The sequence below is a fragment of the Salvia miltiorrhiza genome, chromosome 6 (genome assembly GCF_028751815.1).
Source record: "Salvia miltiorrhiza cultivar Shanhuang (shh) chromosome 6, IMPLAD_Smil_shh, whole genome shotgun sequence".
Classification (NCBI taxonomy): domain Eukaryota; kingdom Viridiplantae; phylum Streptophyta; class Magnoliopsida; order Lamiales; family Lamiaceae; genus Salvia; species Salvia miltiorrhiza.
Genome location: NC_080392.1, coordinates 34,553,934 through 34,571,203, shown reverse-complemented (window position 1 = coordinate 34,571,203; position 17,270 = coordinate 34,553,934). Strand labels below are relative to the sequence as shown.

General features: G+C 39.3%; 3 protein-coding genes and 1 pseudogene across 4 annotated transcripts; 2 read left to right on the top strand and 2 right to left on the bottom strand.

Moving 5' to 3' along the window:
- The first annotated feature begins 303 nt into the window (after positions 1-303).
- LOC130990801 (uncharacterized) lies at positions 304-1,208 on the top strand. The gene is made up of 2 exons (XM_057915035.1): positions 304-532; positions 771-1,208. Exons 1-2 carry the CDS (start codon positions 353-355, stop codon positions 1,206-1,208), a joined length of 618 nt encoding a protein of 205 aa, XP_057771018.1. The 5' UTR covers positions 304-352.
- Positions 1,209-2,502: 1,294 nt separating this feature from the next.
- LOC130989187 (putative receptor-like protein kinase At5g39000) lies at positions 2,503-7,168 on the bottom strand. 2 transcript variants are annotated; one of them, XM_057913127.1, is made up of 7 exons: positions 6,802-7,168; positions 4,322-5,920; positions 4,071-4,234; positions 3,702-3,786; positions 3,512-3,612; positions 3,143-3,227; positions 2,503-3,053 (listed from the first exon to the last, which is right to left on the bottom strand). In XM_057913127.1, exons 1-7 carry the CDS (start codon positions 7,055-7,057, stop codon positions 2,689-2,691), a joined length of 2,655 nt encoding a protein of 884 aa, XP_057769110.1. In that variant the 5' UTR covers positions 7,058-7,168; the 3' UTR covers positions 2,503-2,688. The 2 variants fall into 2 exon arrangements, with proteins under 2 accessions (XP_057769110.1, XP_057769111.1); XM_057913128.1 differs by lacking the exons at positions 3,512-3,612; positions 3,702-3,786.
- A 269-nt stretch (positions 7,169-7,437) lies between these two features.
- LOC130989189 (receptor-like protein kinase FERONIA) lies at positions 7,438-10,078 on the top strand. The gene is made up of 2 exons (XM_057913129.1): positions 7,438-9,694; positions 9,799-10,078. Exons 1-2 carry the CDS (start codon positions 7,438-7,440, stop codon positions 9,843-9,845), a joined length of 2,304 nt encoding a protein of 767 aa, XP_057769112.1. The 3' UTR covers positions 9,846-10,078.
- Positions 10,079-10,335: 257 nt separating this feature from the next.
- LOC130989185 (receptor-like protein kinase FERONIA) lies at positions 10,336-15,629 on the bottom strand (annotated as a pseudogene).
- Between the last annotated feature and the right edge of the window lie 1,641 nt (positions 15,630-17,270).

Below are 17,270 nucleotides of genomic sequence, written 5' to 3'. Positions count from 1 at the left end.
GTAATTTAAACAATTATTTTACTAATTCTGCCCATAATAGTACATGCTAATTATATAGAATTTTTTAGGGATGCTTAGGTGCTTTAGATGTACATACCAGTTACAGTACCGCTTTCTGATGCCCCTCATTATAGAAATAGAAAAGGATTCGTATCTATAAATGTCTTGGGAGTTTGTGATCGTGATTTGAAGTTTGTCCACATGCTAAGTGGATGGGAAGGATCTGCATCCGATGCCCGTATCCTCCGTGATGCAATCACATAGCAATTTGGCTTAAAAGTGCCTCAAGGTTGTATATTGGCGAGGGGAAAATGGATTAAGAACTAGGCATCATCTTTTTCTTGAGGATCAAATGAAGGTGGCCATTCCAGGAATTACACTTGTTGCGGAACCCCACATAAAATCAATGGTTCACGTGTGGAAGAGGCAATATAGTTTCTTGTCGGGACTTATATCAAAGAGTGGAAATAGCTGGAACCCTATTCAAAAAAAGGTTGAATGCACAAAAGAATCTTGGGATGAAATGTACAAGGTAATCATTCTTTGATCTTTGTCTTTCTCTTCATGCCATTTTCATGCACTTTTTAGGATAGTTGCAGTCCTTTGGGATGAAAACTTGAGGTTATTTGGAATGCAAAATGACTTTAAATAGCTGGAATCATAGAGCTCCTGCTCCTTATCAGCCCAGTCCATCATGACTTTTACCTTACTATGCATTTCTGTTCATCAATGTTCTTTACTCTTATCTATGAAATTTTTGTTGTATCAAGGGCTATACACCAATGAGGAACAAGATGGATGACCCTTGGCCATTTTATGAAGATTGGATTGAAATATTTGGCAAAGATAGGGCCACAGGTGATAATTCCATCAACTTTGGTGAAGCTGCAAATGGCGTTTTGAACAATGTGAATGAAGCTTTGAGCAAGGACACTGTGAATGAAGCTCTAAACATCAATGCAGAGATTAGTGAGTTTAATGAGACAGATCTCGATAAGGTAAATGAAGACTTTCTACCAACAGGAGATGATTGTGATACTGCAAGTGGAAGTGGCTCAAACCTTGTAAGAAAGAAGCGTAAAGCCGTGAGTTCAATATGTGAAGATGCTTTTGTGGAAGTAGTCTCAAACTTTGTAAAAAAAACAGATGAGACTCTTGTTCAAATGGTTCAAAGTTTGGCCCCTAAGGGCATGTTTGATATTGGCTAATACACTGTATTAGCTAATTTAGTACAGATCAGTCTAGTGTTTGATATTAATTAGTAATAATGCGGATGACCCGGTTTAAACCCACGACCCAATATTATTAATCCAGATTTCTTAAGATTAATAATACCACCTCCCCTCTAGGATTAACTTAAACTAGGATATTCTGTATTTAGCCATGATAGCAAACACTAACTCAACATTAATAATTTGTCATTATCCACACTAATTATCCTGGTTACAAATTATCCCACATAATCCTTTACTGAAAACCAAACGAGCCCTAAAAAGGATGACTAAACTGCACATCAATCTCTGTTTGAAGCGTTGGACATGTTTCCCATTCTAACTATGAGTGCTAAGGTTGCAATAGGGAGAAAACTTGCGAAAGACAAGGAAGAATTCCGATTCTTCCTTAGCCTCCCTCACGAAGCGTGGCTGGAATTTGTCATTCAAATGAGTCGGGAGTTGTAAGTACTATTGCATTAGAAATTTTATTTTTGTGAAAGTTTTATGCTTTTTGAATGACTTGAACCGGGAGCTAAGAACTTGGTGTTTTTCACTTGAAATTGTAAGTACTATTTACATATTTTTCAGCTTGTGAAAGTCTATCTTGGAGGGAGATATGAATTTCAGTTTAACACTATTGTATTGCCTCGATCATTTCTCACCATAGTATTATTTTGTTTCTAAATTTTTCAGTTTTGATTTCCAGTTTTGTAATGCAGATGAGATTTTATGGGAAATCTCATGATTTTGGTATGAATACAAAAAATTAGAATGCAGATGGGCTTTTATGGGAAATCTCATGATTTTTATGATTTTGGTATTTGATATGTAGAGCTTGTTTCAAAACTTGCCTAATTAATTCATTACTTGCGTCATTTTTTTCTCATGAACATTTCGATTATTTGGTTTATTTGTGACTTCCATTTAATTAATTCATGCAATTTTATAATATTTTATTGTAGTTTTGTGATTGTTGGGTATTACATTTGAATATCCATAAAAATAATTAAATAAGAACGTAAAAACCAGAAGAAGAAAAAAAGAAAAAAAAATGAATTTGTGAATTATAGTTACTTGTTGATTTGTGAAACAAAAGCATAAACAACAAGCAAATTGAAAGTTCCGTCTTTTCACTCAAAAAAACAAGCAAATTGAAAGTATAGAATAAAATAATTAAGTAAACAATAAGGGTAATATAGTCATTTAACAATTTATTCATCATTTTCCAACAAAGAGAACATGTGTATAGGATAAAAAAAAAATTCCATCAAAGACAACATGAGATAACACAAGAGTGGAAATTCATTTCCATCCTTTTCTCATGATAATTTTACAACCAAAGAGAACGCAGCCAAATGTATGAAATGAAGCACACACACTTGACAAACTTGGTTCAGTTTATTGTTCAACACTGAATTCTTATTTCACTTTACACAAATGGTTCTTCATCACCTTACCAATCGAGCACATAGATTTAACATACAAATAATATTGGTTGGCTGCCTCTTGATACTGCAGAGCAGAGGTCAAATGACTGCCTAATCATCATAGTCTCGCTAGAAGATGAGATTCTTTCCTGTGTTTCCTGCATTGAGGCTTCACTTTCAAGGCAAATTAAGGCTATGTCCAGTGCTGATTTAGTAGGATAAATGTGCTTCAAATGTGGCTTCGTCCAATCACCCAGATCGTATACTCCACAAAAAGGCATGGCGTCTTCTTCTATACGAACATCAATGTGCTTCCAATCACCCACATAGTAGTGTCCAGAAGGACGAATGGTGTCAAATGCACGCATTCGTGTCACCAGTTTTTTAAGACGAGATACATTACCCAAGTGCTCTGCAATAACCAACTCATTACACTGCCATCACAAATTTTATTCTGATTTCTCTCAGTTCAAAACCTAAATGAAGTTTGGGAAGATTCACCTGTGGCAATATATTCTGGAGCAGCATAGCCATATGTTGCCATAACCTGTGTTGGACCGTTCTTTGCTAGGCCAAAGTCGGATATCTTGGCAGGATAAATAACTCAAGGTTAAAATACACACAAGATCCTCTCAGTTTTCTAAACAAAGTTCTAAAAATAAGCATAACATTGTATAGCTAGAAACATAAATTCTCAACTTGTCACTAGTTAGTGTCACCACAAAACATTGTATAGGTAGAAATAAAGAGCTGAGTAAATAACAGTGCCTTTTAGATGGATCATGCAATAGATAAATGATATTTCTAAGCAAAGAATACATCATATCCAACAACTTAAAAGCCAACTCAAAGTGATAACAACTGAATTACCTGCCACTCTTCAAATCCTTGCATACTTTCAAAACTGTTCAACACATGTTTGTGCATCCCCCTCACCAGTTTTTTAAGACGAGATACATTACCCAAGTGCTCTGCAATAACCAACTCATTACACTGCGATCACAAATTTTATTCTGATTTCTCTCAGTTCAACAACTAAATGAAGTTTGGGAAGATTCACCTGTGGCAATATATTCTGGAGCAGCATAGCCATATGTTGCCATAACCTGTGTTGGACCGTTCTTTGCTGGGCCAAAGTCGGATATCTTGGCAGGATAAATAACTCAAGGTTAAAATACACACAAGTTCCTCTCAGTTTTCTAAACAAAGTTCTAAAAATAAGCATAACATTGTATAGCTAGAAACATAAATTCTCAACTTGTCACTAGTTAGTGTCACCACAAAACATTATATAGGTAGAAATAAAGAGCTGAGTAAATAACAGTGCCTTTTAGATGGATCATGCAATAGATAAATGATATTTCTAAGCAAAGAATACATCATATCCGACAACTTAAAAGCCAACTCAAAGTGATAACAACTGAATTACCTGCCACTCTTGAAATCCCTGCATACTTTCAGAACTGTTCATCACATGTTTGTGCATCCCCCTCGTCTTCCAGTACCTGGAGTTTGCCCGCGTACTGTTCAGATGCTTTCTATCCCTCAGGCTGAAGAAGTACCATGCCGGCTCTCTAAATGTAGCCGCAGTTTCTGGATTGATTAGGCCGGATCTTATCAGTTGGAAGAAGTTTGGACATGTGACCAATTTTTATTTAAAAAATAAAAATATCGATTTACCTGGGAGATCCCACGGCTCACAATTGTCGAGATCAATGTGCAGAGGGGTGGAGGTGATCTTCTTCTTGAGGTAGTATGCCATCAGCTCTAAATCGCTGGGGTGGAACCGGAATCCGGGAGGCATCTCTTGCTGCTGTGAGCCGGTGCTCTCCATCCTACTCACATAATTGTCAGCATTTATTTTCACATTAGGTGAAACAAGATTCATGTTCTCCTTCTGAGATCTATTATTATCTTTACGATTATCTTCTTCACTCCGTGGCTTCATTGCAGCTCTTCCACACAATGTTTCCAACAACACCATGCCAAAAGAATAGACGTCACTTCCTTTTGTTAGCTCACCAGTTGTAAAAAAGTCCGGGGCAATATATCCACATGTTCCTATAAGATCTGTGCTATCTTGGCTCTGTGAATTTCTGAAACTCCGAGTTTCAGCTAAGCCAAAATCTGCAAGTTTAGCCACAAAGTTCTCATCAAGCAGAATATTAGAAGCTTTCAAATCCCTATGCACGATCATGGGGCCAGAGTGAAGGTACTCTAGTGCCTGACTGACTTCGATGCAGATCTGGAGTCGTTGCTTCCATGATTGCAGACAAACATCATTGCTTTTCCTGGGTGGTTTATAGAGACGGTCAGCCATTTTCGTGGTGGGAATGTACTCATCAACAAGTACCATCTCCTGGTGCTTCCAGCAACATCCAATGAGGGAAAGTAGATTAACATGTTGAAGCCCCCATAGTGTCTCAATCACTGTCCGAAACTCATGCTCCCCTTGCTTGAAATCTATCTTTAATGGCTTTATGGCTAGAATCTCTCTCCCATAATCCACGAACCCTCTGTCCACTCCACCATATTCACATATTCCTAGAATCTCAGCTAGTCGCTTTGCCATGGACGATGGTTTATTATCCTCCTTGGTATTTGGCAAAAGACTCATGAGGCCAAAAGCATTGCTCTCCAAGTAGACTACGACGAGGATTGTACACATATGAAGCAAGATAGTATATGAGAGAAGACTCATGGGGCCATAAGGATTGTACAGTAGAGCTCGGAGAGAGTGCAGCAGAGTCTGTGATGGTGAATCTTGTACCGGAATCACAAGACTGGGACTTGCTAGATTGCCATCATGGTTGCTCAACTTGAACACCTCGAATCCTTCAAGCGGGCCGTGCCTATCCAAGAATTCATGGTGAGAGTGCAGAGAAATAGAGATGTCACGGTTACCCTCTTGTTTGAGGCCTTCCACCATCACCACATAGTTGTTATACCAAAGGAAGTTTCTGTTTTCCCTCTGTTGGAGCATGTCAGCACTCGTTAAGAAAATCATGTTGTTAATGAGAAGCACAAAATCCATCTCCAGCCCTGCCTCACACAAGTGAAGCCTCACTACATACTTGAATCCCACATCAACAGATACTCTCCACGTCTTGTTAGTAGCCATTTCTGCATTTTCTTTGATAGTTGGCTCAGCCCACATCCCAAACATGGAGGCGATATCATCGCCGGCCGAGACAGGCCCCCATTTTATGTGCTGGTAATGGACCCTTTCCAGTGAAGTGCTGTTGTCAACATACACATCAACTTCACTAGTATCCCTACCTGGAAACAAAACCACCCCGCAGCTTTCTAAATAATGCAGGCTTGAATTTATCGATTTATCATTAAACTAAATTCTAGTTAATAATCACAAAATTAAACTAAAACATATAAACTTGAAATTGAAAAAAAAATATAAAAGTAAATAAAATTGAAAGTGAGACATTAAATGTGGTACACTTCTATATCCGAAATAAGGTATTAAAATTGTAGAGAACTCTCATGCATTCATGTGATTGTGAGAAATCCGAATTTTATGACCAAATGCATCAAATTGTTTATTTCACATTATAAGCAAAATTTGCATCTAGGACTTGTCATCAGAAGTGAAAAAATATATTCAAAATTAAAGTATAACCATTTTACGTAAATAATGCCATAAATAGCAATTTATTACTCAACATATGAACTCTGAAATGCATCTCTCTCTCTCTCTTCCTACATAATTTTGTAACTTATCAAACTACAAAAGAAACTATATGAACTATTTTGCAATTACTTGATATAGCATTGGCCATGCTTCATTTTTCTCCAATTTTATTTAGAGAAGAGACAATTGCTCATGCTTACATTCTTAATCTGGAGTTAGGTTGGCCTCTTTACTTAAATACTCCCACGGATATGTTGAAAGCTTTCAATTCAAAATTCAATGTATAACCTTTTCCTAATTCTTAGGAAAGAGTAATATTTTTCCTTTTATTTTCTAAAATACATGAACTGAATTTGACAATCAACAGATGGGTTGAAGTATATGTTTGTATTCCAGAGAAGTTATGGAAGCACTGAAATTAGCTAGCAACGATAAATGACCAGTTTTGGCTGAGAAGAAATCATTGAAGCTTTCAAAACCATTGTCGGATGAGGGAGGCGTAGAAATTTCTGACCTGGACTCGGCTGGAAAGAGAAGGAAAATTGGGATGAGGAAATTCGAGCGGGAACGGGATCGACGGCCGTGATGAGGTCTCCCTTGACAGTTGAGGTGGTTGATGAGCCCTTTGGTGCAGCGTCGCGGTGCCATTTTCCGGTCGCCGGTGCAGCTCCGCCGTCGCGGTTGATCGAAATGCAATTAGGATCCACAGCGGCGCCTAGACGGCCGATAGAAATCACGAGGAAGACGATGATCATATGATTGTGCAGCATATCAAAGTGATTCTGATTCTGATTTCTCGAAGATGAGATGATAGTACGGTAATGGTGAAGTTGAGGGTCAATTCAGAGTCTCCAATAAAAAAAAGGCGGTTTTGCCAAGTCTACTTGGGCATGAAGAGAGAGAGTGAATAGAACAATCTATATAGATATATAAATTTCAACACGCCGAATGAGGTGTGGCGGAACGCGGAATGAAGACAATTGATACTAAGTAAATTTCGTTGAAAATGAATGCAACAAGAGGTAGCATATAATATTAGTGCCCGATCAAACAAGAGGATTCTTCTTCGTCTTCTTCTTCGTCTTCGTCTTCTTCTTCTTTTCTGATAGATTTGAAGTTGACTCACCATCTCTCCTGCGATGATTTGAACATGACACTGCACCTTCTGATCATCATCTGCTTCTTCCTTTTCAGTTTGATCGCCGCCGATCCTAATCACATTTCGATCAACTGCGGCGGAGCTGCACCGGCGACAGCCCTCGGCGGCAGACAATGGCTCGGAGACGCCGCACCAGAAGGCTCATCGAGGGCGTCCACCGCGAAGCCAGAGCTGATCGCAGCCGTCGATCCAGTTCCATACAAGAGCGCGCGCCTCTCCCGCTCCCAATTTTCCTACTCCTTTGACCTCAGTCCAGGTCAGAAAATCATCCGCCTTCACTTCAATCCCGTCGCCTACCATGGCTTTGAGCGCTTCAACGACTTCTTCACCGTCGAAGCTGGTCCCTACACACTAGTAGCCAATTTCAGTGCTTCAATAACTGCTCGTGCTCTTGCTGTCAATACTCTCGCCAAGGAATTCTGTATCATCATCCAACAACGCCAACACCTCCGCATACTCTTCTCCCCCGAAACTCGCCAATCCAAATACAGCTACGCTTTCATCAATGGGATTGAGATCATATCAGTGCCCTCCGCCATTTCCTACTGCCACGGTGGGGATCGCGGAATTCACGTCCTAGGGCACAGGTACGTGGTGCATCTCGACAACAGCACTGCACTTGAAATTGTTCATCGCCAAAACATAAAATGGGGCTCTGATGATGGCATGTTTGGGATGTGGGCATCATCATCATCGTTATCATACAATAGGATGTGGAGAGTGGGTGTTGATGTGGGGTTCAGGTACTTGGTGAGGCTTCATTTATGTGAGCTAGGTCTCAAAATGCACAAAGATTTCATGATTCTCATTGATGAAATGATTGCATTGACTAGTCCTGATGATTTGGTAGATGGAATGGGAAATAATTACAACTACATGGTGATGGTGGAAGGGCAGAAACGTGAGGGTAAGAGAAATATCTCCATTTCTCTCTACTCTCACCATGAATTCTTGGATAAGCATGGCCCCTTTGAAGGATTTGAAGTCTTCAAATTAAGCAACCATGACAGGAGTCTTGCTAGTCCCAATCCTCCTCTGTTGCCGCGTGCTAGTGACTCCAGTATTAGTCGCACAACTGTTGTCGTTACCTTGCTTTGTCTTGCAACCGTCGGTTACCATCTGCTGCAAAGAATCCGGGACACGGAGGAGGATGGCGAACCATGGGGCAGGGCAAAGCGGCTCTGCCATTGCTTTCGCCTAGCTGAGATCAAAGCAGCCACGGGGGACTTCCACGAAGGATTTGTGGTAGGAAGAGGTGGATTTGGTAAAGTGTACAAAGGGTTCATGGATAATGGGAGAAAAATTGTAGCCATAAAGCGATTAAAGCCAGATTCCAAGCAAGGGGAGCGTGAGTTTAAGATGGAGGTTGAAACGCTTTCTGAGCTTCGACATGTGAATCTAGTTTCTCTCATCGGATGCTGCATTGAGCAAAAGGAAATGATTCTTGTTTATGAGTATATGCCCAATGGGACATTGGCTGACCATCTCCACAAACACAATCACTTCCATCCTCTCTCTTGGAAGCAGCGGCTTAACATATGCATTGGAGCTGGTCGGGCCCTAGACTATCTTCACACGGGGCGAGAGATCACACACCGTGATGTCAAGACTTCAAACATTCTGCTCGACGAGAGGCTTGTGGCTAAAGTTTCAGATTTTGGGCTAGCTAAATCTGGAACGGGCAGCGAGGAGTCTCAAAGCACACAAGTGAAAGGCACGCGTGGGTATTTGGATCCATACTATCGCGACACTCGTAGAGTAACACAGAAAAGTGACACCTACTCTTTGGGCGTGGTGTTGCTGGAAGTATTGAGCGAGAGAGCTGCAACGGGGCCGTGGGGTGAAGCGGGTAGTCTAACTAGGTGGGCTAAAGAGAAGATTGACCGTGGTCAAGTTGCTGAGATCGTAGCTCCGAGTCTGAGAGGGAAGATATCAGCAGATAGCCTGGATACATTTGTGGGAGTTGCAGCGAGATGCGTGGATGATGAGCCCAAGGAGCGGCCAGCAATGACGCAGATTATCACACAGCTTCAGCAAGCACTGGTGCAGCAGGAGGAAGCAGAGAGAAATGGTGTGTATTCATCTTCATCTACTCGGAAGATAAGTGTTGGGCTTGAGTTGTCAGCTGGGAATGTGCAAAGAGAGGATATAATGATGAATTCACCAAGAAAACATAGGCCTATTTGGAAGACTATTTGGAAGATTAGGAAACCTTCCTCATACAAAATGCATTTGGTTGGCATCTCCGGTATGTTTAACTATAATATATACTCCTACATTCTAGTAAACAATAGAGCTTCAATGCCATTATCTCACACCATACATTGCTTCATATCACTGTATATTTTGCAGCACCATCAACTTTGCATTGCCTGGAAAGGGATGGTATACGGATTTAATTGCTCTACTGCTGCTTAATGGATGGGATACCGATGTAAAGTCATAGTGCACTCTTTTCTTTTCTTTTCTTTTCTTTTCTTTTCTTTTCTTTTCTTTTCTTTTTGTTAATAAAAAAACAGCTTTTATATTTGATGTTAAAGCAACATAGAATAAGGTCGTTGCTAAATTCGCAGCTTCAGTGCTGTAATTAATATACATGTTAGCAGCAAAATCATTTTGCCATTTACTTTAACTATCTTTGATTCTCTTATAGCCGGAAACTTTTGGTGAATCTAAATATTATACTCGTATCTTTTTGTGCCATGATAATTTTATACCTTGTAGCTACATGATCGCTGTTAACATAAAGGCACACAAATTTGATCCTCTTAGAATATGTCCAATAAGTATCAAGCAAGTGTGTGTATGTTTTACTCATCAATCATACATACATTTAGTAAAATACTCGCAAGGAGCTCACGAGTAACAAAAGAAATTTGGATGAGATGATTATGGAAAATGAAATGCCCATTTCATCATTGAAATCAACAAAATCATAAATTTTCATCCTAAGGATATTGCATCGTTTTGAGTAGTAAAGTAAAGAAACCCAAAAGATCAAGTTTGGATTCAGATTACGATATAAAATACCACTGAAACTCTCTATTTACTATCACAACTTCACAGACCAACAGACTTTAGTCTGTTGATCTGTGAAGTTGCTATTGTGGTAGGTCTCTTACTATCAATTCTTTCGAGTATCTCAACTATCTCCTGCATGGACGGTCTGTTTTGGGGTTGACTTTCAAGGCAAGTTAAGGCAAGCTTTGCTAATTGTATTGCTGATTTACTAGTATATTGTCCCTCTAGACGGGCATCAATCATTTTCTTCAACTTCTTCATATTGGATAAATTTGGCTTCATCCAATCAACAAGATATTGTTGCCCAGAAGGACGATTTATGTCATGTACACGCAGCCCTGTCAGCATTTCTAGTGACACCACACCGAACCCATATACATCACTCTTCACATACAAGTGCCCTGCAACAATAATACTAACCAACTCAGTTCGATACACTGGATTCAACGACTAAAAGTATGATATCGGGCGTGTGTTTACCTGTGGCAATGTATTCTGGAGCTGCATAACCATATGTTCCCATAACCTGTGTTGTCACGTGGGATATACTATCTGTTGCTGGACCTATCTTCGCTAAGCCAAAGTCGGATAACTTGGCATGGTATGACTGAGGATAAAAGACTTGAGGTTAATAACAATATAGAAGCTCCAAAACGAGAGGTTTGTTAGTTTGAAGGTGAGAGCTTACTCCGTCAAGCAATATGTTTGAGGGCTTGAAGTCTCTAAAGATAACTGTTCCCTTTGATGCATGCAGGAATGCTAGGGCACGAGCTGCTCCAATCAATATCTTCAGCCTAATTTCCCATGGAAGCGGCTTCACAAACGAGCTCCCTAACCAAGATAAACTCAGTAAGCAAACTACATTGCAAGAGAGAATGTAATAAAGTTGGTCTACATAGCATTTTAATTCCTTACTCTTGAACAGATGGTTCTCTAAGCTGCCTTTGGGCATGAATTCATAGACAAGAAGTAGCTCCTTCTCCTCATAACAATACCCCAACAGCTTCACCAGATTAGGATGAGAAAGTCTTCCAAGAAAGTTCACCTCAGACTGCACACACACACACATCATTATGCAATTACCATACTCTATAAAGGCATGCACAAAACTTTTCTTCCTTCAAACACAGCAGATAAACTAATTTATTCAGGACTTGGATCTCCCAGAAAAGTCTAAAATAAGCATACATAATCCATAGGCATATGAAGCATTTCAAAACATAAATTGTCAGCCTGCCAAAAGTTAGTGTCACCACAAAACATTGCACTGGTAGAAATAAATAGCTCTAGTAAATTATGGAGTGGAGGTATGAGTAAAACTCCCTTTTAGGGGAACAGAATATGATATTTTGTATGCAGAGGATAGGCCAAAACCTACAACTCTAAAGCCAATGAAAAGTGATAGAAAGGTGAATTACCTGCCACTCGTGAAAGCCCTGAAAACTTTCTTGATTCAACTTCTTAACAGCAATGAGGGATCTTCCGGCTTTGCCAGAGGATTTATCATCTAAGAAGCCCTTGTAAACCCTTCCAAAACCTCCTTCTCCCAGTACGGAAGCAGGTCTGAAATTCCTAGTGGCAGCTTTCAGTTCCGCAAAGGTGAAAATCCTTAAACTTTTGGGTAAAACCTGTCCTCCCATACTGAGACTTGCATCATCAGAAACATTAATTTTCTCATTTTGTACAGGAACATTCACGCTCTCCTTCTGAGTCGTACCAGTAGAGAAAAAGGCATTCTCAACACTAGTTCTCTCTTTCGGTGGCAAAGATTCTGCCATCTCTTGCTGCTGAAGTGCAGGCTCATTTTTTATTACGATGTGCATGGTTGTTGGCTGGTTCTTTGGTTCATCATGCAGCCATCTTTCTGCCTGGCTATCTGGTGAGATTTCCTCTCTCAGAGTTGGAGCCACAATATGATCAACTTGACCCTTACTAATGTTATCCATAACTGACATAGTTCGACTGTGCTGTTCTTTTTCATTTGATGACTCCACTACTGGAGTCAAAATCATTCCACCAATTCTCTTATTGATAATAGTACTGCCATCCATTGTAATGTTGCTCGTCCTATGTGATATCGGTGCTGCAAAATACATTGTCAAGAAATTTCAACAAACATGTCCACCATTTTACTTTTTACATTTTCTGTGACTTTAAATGTGGATGGTACTGGAACCAAAATACCATCCACCAATACAAACTAAGTCCATTAATCTACTCATTTTATTAGCTAACAATAAAGTCAAAGATTGATTGACTAACTTGAAAATACATAAAAATCATATGTATAGAAAAAAATTGTAATGGTCATAGCTAAAATGAAACTCTTCGTATCCGAATTACTATCTGTTGAAGTGTGTTATATGCAGTTTTCCTCGTTTAATTGTGTTTATACTACCTCTTGAATGGATACTCATTCATGTGGCATAATAACTTGTATTAAATCCATATCAAGATTCAGCCACTAATGTCACTTGTGTTAAGTTCGCAGTTGTTGTGCTAGCTATGACCTGGACTAACGTGAAGCAGTGCGGAATTTACTTATTATAGCCAAAACACACCTGATACTGAGGTGCCAACCAAGTCCATTTTGTTTGAAGGTTTCTTGCTCTTCCACGGCCAAAGTTTTTGTGACATCCTAAGCATCATGGATATTCTTCCACCTTGTCTTCCAGAATTGATCATCGTGCTGTTAATTTTTTCACTTGGTAGAAATGTAACAGTTCGCACATTAGAGGAAGACGCCATTGGTTTCAGGCAACTTGATAAAATAGTTCTATCATTACCATTACATGGCATGGCATCAGTAACATTTCTTATCTCATTGGGACCCAAGGATGTCGCATTCTCCATCTGAGGCAAGGCATCAACAATATTTGTTTTCTCATTTGGTGCCATGAAATTCATGCTCTTCTTCTGATATTTATCAGCAGATGAAGAAAAATTCTCAACGCTAGTCCTCTCATTTGGATCCGGAGATTCTGCCTTCTCCTGCTGCTGAAGTGCAAGCTCAAGTTTCATAACAACATGTGCTATTGCTGGCCGTTTTTTTGGTTCGTCATGCAGGCATCTTTTTGCAACCTTCACAAACGTCTTCAGGCTATCTGATGATATTTCCCTTATTAGACTTGGAAGTACAATATGATCAACCTGTCCCTTACTAATGTTATCTATAGCCCATGTAGTCAAACGACATTTATCTTCTTCATTATATTGCTCCAATGCTCGTCTCCCACACAACACTTCCAACAACACCACACCAAAAGAATATGTGTCGCTATTTTTTGTTGGTTTATGAGTTTCACAGTAATACGGGTCCAAATATCCATGTGTGCCTCTAACTTGCGTGCTATGTTGAATCTGAGATTCAGTGCCAAATCCAGTCTTAGCTAAGCCAAAATCCGAAACTTTAGCCACAAACTTCTCATCAAGCAGAATGTTTGAAGACTTCACATCACGATGTATGATCCCATGGCCTGTGTGAAGATAATCTAGTGCTCGACCAGCTCCAATGCAGATCTTAAGTCGTTGCTTCCAAGAGAGAGGAATGTAATCATGGCTTTTCAGGGCAAGTTTGAAGAGATGGTCAGCCAATGAACCACAAGGCATGTACTCATAAACAATTATCCTTTCCTGTTGCTCTGCGCAGAATCCAAGGAGGGGAACTAGATTAACATGTCGAAGCTCAGAAAGCATTTCAACCTCTGTCCAAAATTGATGATCCCCTTGACTGGAGTGTCGTTTTAATCGCTTTATGGCTACAATCTCTCTCCCATTATCTATGAACCCTCTGTGGACATGCCCAAAGCCACCCGTTCCAATGAAATTTCTGCTGTGGAAGTTGTCTGTTGCAGACTGTATCTCAGCCAGTGAAAAGCGACGGCAAGCAGGTCGATTTACCCTGGCAGATGGCTCGTTTTCCTCCTCGGAAGAATCTGCAGTTCCCCAGAGTTTGTGCAGCAGATGAACAATGATGTTAACCAGAAAAATCTTAACAAAGACTACAGTTGCAATAGCATTTTTGCGGCCAAGAAGAGAGTGTAGTAGAGTTGGGGTAGAGCGTGGTGGTGAATCTCCTGGTGGAGGCAGAGGGTTGGGAGTGGCAAGACTGAGGTCGTGGTTGCTTAACTTGAAGACTTCAAATCCTTCAATTGGGCCTTGTCTATCCACTAATTCATGCTGAGAGTGCAGGGAGATAGAGATTCTATGCTTAGCCTCTCTTTTCTTTCCTTGCACCATCACCATATAGTTATACCAAAGGAGGCTTTGATTTTCCGATTGTTGGAGCATATCAACACTAGTCAATGCAACCTTGTTATCAATCATAAGCATAAAATCCATTTTAAGCCCTACCTCGAACAAGTGAACCCTGACCAAATACCTGAATCCCATTTCCTTGAAGAATTGATGCCCATATCCCAAACATATCATGGCCAAACGAGACAGAACCCCATTTCATATTTTGATGATAAACCCTCTCAAGTGCAGTAGCGTTGTTAATATAGATGACAGACTGTTCACCAAGCACACGAACTCCACTATCTCCACCGTGACAGTAAGAAATAGTGGAAGGGACTGATATAATCTCAATCCCATTAATGAAAGCATAAGTATGCTTGGATTGGCTACTTTCAGGAGAGAAGACTATGTTGAGGGGTTGATTTTCTTGTATGATTATGCAAAATTCTTTAGCAAGAATATTGAGAGAAAGGGCACGAGCAGTTATGGAAGCACTGAAATTAGCTAGTAGCGTGAAAGGACCAGCTTCCACGGAGAAGAGATCGTGGAAGCTTTCAAAACCACGGTAGTAGACAGGATTGAAGTGAAGGCGGATATATTTCTGTGAAAGTAGTAGGAAAACTGGGAGCGAGAAATGCGTGCAGTGCTGTAGGGAACTGGATCGACGGCTGTGATCAGCTCTCCCTTGACAGTTGATGCCTTTGATGATCCTTTTGGTGTAGCGTCTCCGCGCCATTTTCTGCCATTGACAGCTGCAGCTCCACCGCAGTTGATAGAAATATGATCAGGATCATCAGCAGCGCCTGTAAAAGTGAAGAGGAAGCAGAGGATAATGAGATAGTGCATTTGAATGCCGTATTCATTCAAAACTTTGTAAAAATGGTAGGAGATGACATCCTTGGTCGTCTTTTCTTATTGTTTGTTTTGTTGGTGGGGCTGCATGATGAATGATTAAAATCACCTTTATATGCTTTTCATGTGATATATATGCACCACTTTTTTAAATGCTGTTTTCTGGCCACAACAGTAGTGATTGGGCGTATTTTATACATATATTTTGAATGTTTTTGGTGGATTTTAATGCATAGTTCCTGCTTATTATTATCTTTTGGAGTTAATTGTGGAACTAATAAATTATTTTAATGATTTTTGATAGGTTTGGGAGAAAAACTTCGATTTTTTAGAAGAGTTTTGGAAGTTGTGAAGCTATAAAGAGAGAGCTGTGCGAACAGGCTGAGCGGTGTGCCCATACGGTCTGGAATGTCTGAAATTGAAGATTGACGAGAAGATAATTGTGGGTGACTATTATTTTGTCTTTTAGTGGACCAATTTTTATTCTTTTAGTTGTGTGCTGAATTAAGCTTTTATTTTGTTAGGGCCTTGCGCCACTTTACTTAGATAATAGTATTAGATTAGGTTTCAATTTTATTTCCTTAATATTATATATAAGGGAGCAACAACAGGACGCCTACTTTGGCTTTTGAATCAAGTTTTATTTCCTTCGTCTATCTTCTCGCTATTTTTATTTTATTTTCTTATATTTGTTTTATTTATGAGTTTTAGCTAATTCGTTTATTCCAGCAATGATTAGGGAAGCACTAGTAAGATTATTCTGTGAGATCTAATTTGTTTTTATACTTTATTTTATGCTTGTATCTGTGATTCTCCGTGTTTATCGTCATTAATTGTTTTAATCCATTAGGTAGTGCGCAATATTTAGTGGATTATAATTAATTATACAACCAATTGAATCGGCTATCCGTAATTGTGGTTTAGGTTTGATTAGTGGTAAATTGACATATCAGGGTCAAGGGAAAAACAGTCTTAATTCAATAATCATGCGTTCGAGTTTATTGGTTTTGAATCGAGTTTCTCTAGATATTAATGATGTCGGCTCATTAAACCTATAGAGCGTCTCTTACGGTTGTCAGTCGATTAGGGTAGTAATTAGTGAAGCGTCTTCCTGGTTACCGAATAATTAAGGAGAAATAAGATCACGTCAGAAGCATCTTCGGTGGTTATAACTGGTTTGCTTGCATAAATTAAAGTTATATTTGCATCAATGATCAGAATAATTAAGTTAGGGTGGACTTAATTGATTGCTGGAATTCTTTATTAATTGTTAGAATTTTCTATTTAATACTCCCTCCGTCCCTAAAATAACTTCCTATTTTTCCATTTTGGGACGTCCCCCAAATAACTTCCTCTTTCTTTCTTTCCATTTTTGGACATCTACCCCACCACTAATAATACTTTATTTATTCTTACTTTTCACTTTTCACCACTCTCAATACTAATTATAACACTTTTCACAACTTCCAATAATAATTATATCACTTTTTCTCCACTATCAATACACTTTACAACTTTTCATTAAAACCCGTGCCGTCCCCAAAGAGGAAGCCATTTCAGGGACGGAGGGAGTATTTAATATTAGAACCAATGCATTTTTTTTGAATTTTATTTATTTATTTCTATTTTAGTATTTTCATATTTTTCCCCATAATTTCGTTTCTTGAGTTTCTTTGCAGGTTGAATTTTAGGAGAATTCTCACCGATCCCTT